At 52.8% G+C, this 2,500-nt stretch overlaps 1 protein-coding gene across 1 annotated transcript in view; it reads left to right on the top strand.

Moving 5' to 3' along the window:
• Nucleotides 1–2,500, top strand: part of cux1a (cut-like homeobox 1a) — a gene marked incomplete at its 3' end in the record, with an annotated part of 154,636 nt that overhangs the window by 131,533 nt on the left and 20,603 nt on the right. The window contains exons 19-20 of the mRNA XM_080529291.1: nucleotides 243–329; nucleotides 829–1,355. Of these exons, the coding sequence (XP_080385417.1) occupies nucleotides 243–329; nucleotides 829–1,355 (614 nt within the window). The remainder of the gene's footprint in view (nucleotides 1–242; nucleotides 330–828; nucleotides 1,356–2,500) is intronic.

Genomic DNA, 2,500 nt, shown 5'->3' with positions numbered 1-2,500 from the left:
CCCATGACAACACAATGACGACCCAGGTGACAGTGACGCCTCAAAGCGTCTCAAATCAAATGCCAATTCCAAAACGGGACAGACAGTTACAGTATGTTAAGGATTGACTTGTTTAAAGAGGGGTGGAGAGAGGTTTGTATGATGGTTTGATTGACAGGCTGTGTCGTCGTCGTCGTCCCCGTTGAGAATGTGTTAAGAGTGTTAACCCCCCCTCAACGCTGTGCCCCCCCCACCCACTACAGATGGTGTGGAGGAGAAACAGAGACGAACAGGGTACCCCAGAGGAATGGGCAACTATTTCGCAAAATATGCACAAAGTCTCAGACTCGGTGAGGATACGTATTTGACCTTACACACTGTGTGGCCCCCCCCCACACACACACACACCGAGGAATACAAGCGCAATGCAAGACTGTCCCATAAAAAAGATATAATTAAAAATACTCTTGTGCTTTAATTTTGGGGGGGAAACTGTGAGAAAACTTTCCACTGAGGAGATATATCATTATCTCATATCTGAGGAGGGGACGTAGCGGAACTAAAATAACTTGTTTAAGAACTTCTTCCTTCAGTTCTTGATAGCAGGAAAGACCGAAAATCAAAGGCCCAAAAAAAAAACACCACACCAGATTCAACTGCTTAACAATGTTTTCGAATTCGCCTTTGTGTGTTTGCCCCCTGTAGCCTAGCCTAGACTGTGGTGCCACTAAACTAACCAAAGTGTATCTCTCTCTCTCTCTCTCTCTCTCTCTCTCCCTCTCCCTCTCCCTCCCTCCCTCCCTCCCTCTCCCTCCCTCTCTCTCTCTCTTGTCTCTCACCTGACAGTAGACTCCTCCCAGCCCCCCCCCTCCTCCAGCTGCGGGGCGGTGGGCATGGGGGGCGGTGGCCCCAGCTCGGACGAGACCATCCGCTCCATCCTGGAGCAGGCCCGCCGGGAGATGGAGGCCCAGCAAGCGGCGCTGGAGCCCATCCTCAAGGCCTCCTCCATGGGCCCCTCGGACCTGGCCCTGCTCTCCCCCAAGCTCCTGGGGGCTCCCCCGGGCCTGGGTGCCTCCTCCTACTCCCCCCTGGCCCTCTCCCTCAAGAAGCCCTCCCTGCCACCCTCCTCCTCCTCCCCCTCGCCCTCCTCCCTCCTGGACTTCCACTCAGCCATGGTGAAGAAGGAGGCGGGGGGAGAGGTGGCCCTGGGAGACGGAATAGGAGGAGGAGGGGGGGGGATGCTGTTAGACGGGGGGATGATGAAGCAGGGGCGGGGCTCCTGGAGGGACCAATGGTGGAGCAGCATGCACTCCGGGGGACGGGGGGTGTCGGCGAGCGGGAACGAAGACTCGAGGAGTCAGGAGGACAGCAAGGAGGTAAGGAGGAGACGCCACTCCTGCCCCCCCCCCCCCACCCTCAGGTAGACACGGCTCTCACCACCCCCCCCTAACCCTCTTATACTAACCCTCATCTATATGGGGGTGAGTCATTTTGTCAGTCTATTTTTCCATTTAGTCTTCGTGTTTTTAGACGAAGACGCACGTTAGTTTTATTGACATTTAGTACATTTGTGTCCTTCTTAGTTTTAGTGTCGTTTTAGTCAACGGAAACTGAAAACGTTTTAGTCTACAAAAAATTACCGAAACAACGCCAAAAAAATAATCAGATTTCTTCAACTAAAACGACACTAAAACTAAGAAGGATAGAAATTGTGACTAAAACTAACGTGCGTCTTTGTCTAAAGACTAACTAAACGTAAAACAGCCTGCCCAACTGAACGCTGATGCGGGTAAAAGACCATGACCACACCTTGACGTCTTTAGGTTCCTCCCTGGTCACCGTTGACGACAGCATCACTCCTGAAATAATGATTGACCTTCATGTGTTGGTTGAACTCCTGAGAGGGAGTTCTGCATGCTGTGTGTGTGTGTGGCACGCAGGATTTATTTTGCTGCTTCTCTTGAAACTACTGAGATGTGTAAACGTGTAAACGTCTGCGGACGTCTCTTTAGCGCGTGCGGCTCCTCTGAGCGTCTGTGTGGAGGTGAATACGTGAATGAGGTCGATAGGTTTGGAAGTTGATGTTTGAAGGTGCTGTCGATAGTAGACAAACACCAAAACATAGGACCGTTGTCAGTGCTTATGGGTAACGTACTGCTGCACCTGTGTGTGCGTGTGTGCGTGTGCGTGTGTGTGTGTGTGTGTATGTGGCTGTGTGTGTCTGCGTGCGTTTGTGTGTCTGCGTTTGTGTGTGTGTGTGTGTGTGTGTGTGTGTGAGGTCCGTCGACACCGATGCAAACCGGTTTGGCAACACGACAGAGACATTCTGCCCCGTTGTGTGTCTCCGTCAGATCAGCCAAACTCTCCAGCTGCCCCCCTCCCCAGACCCTGCCCCCCCCGGCCTCACCTGGGAGCTCACTAGCTGTCTTCACCACATTGACAACCATCCCCATCCTCCCCCATACCCCTCCCCTCCTCCTCCTCTGCCCCCATACTCCTCCTCCTTTCTGGATTCATCCAA

This window comes from Nansenia antarctica, assembly GCF_963989245.1.
Source record: "Nansenia antarctica genome assembly, chromosome: 4".
Lineage (NCBI taxonomy): Eukaryota > Metazoa > Chordata > Actinopteri > Argentiniformes > Microstomatidae > Nansenia > Nansenia antarctica.
The sequence above is the reverse complement of the archived record's forward strand: the minus strand, read 5'-3'. Positions and strand labels throughout refer to the sequence as shown.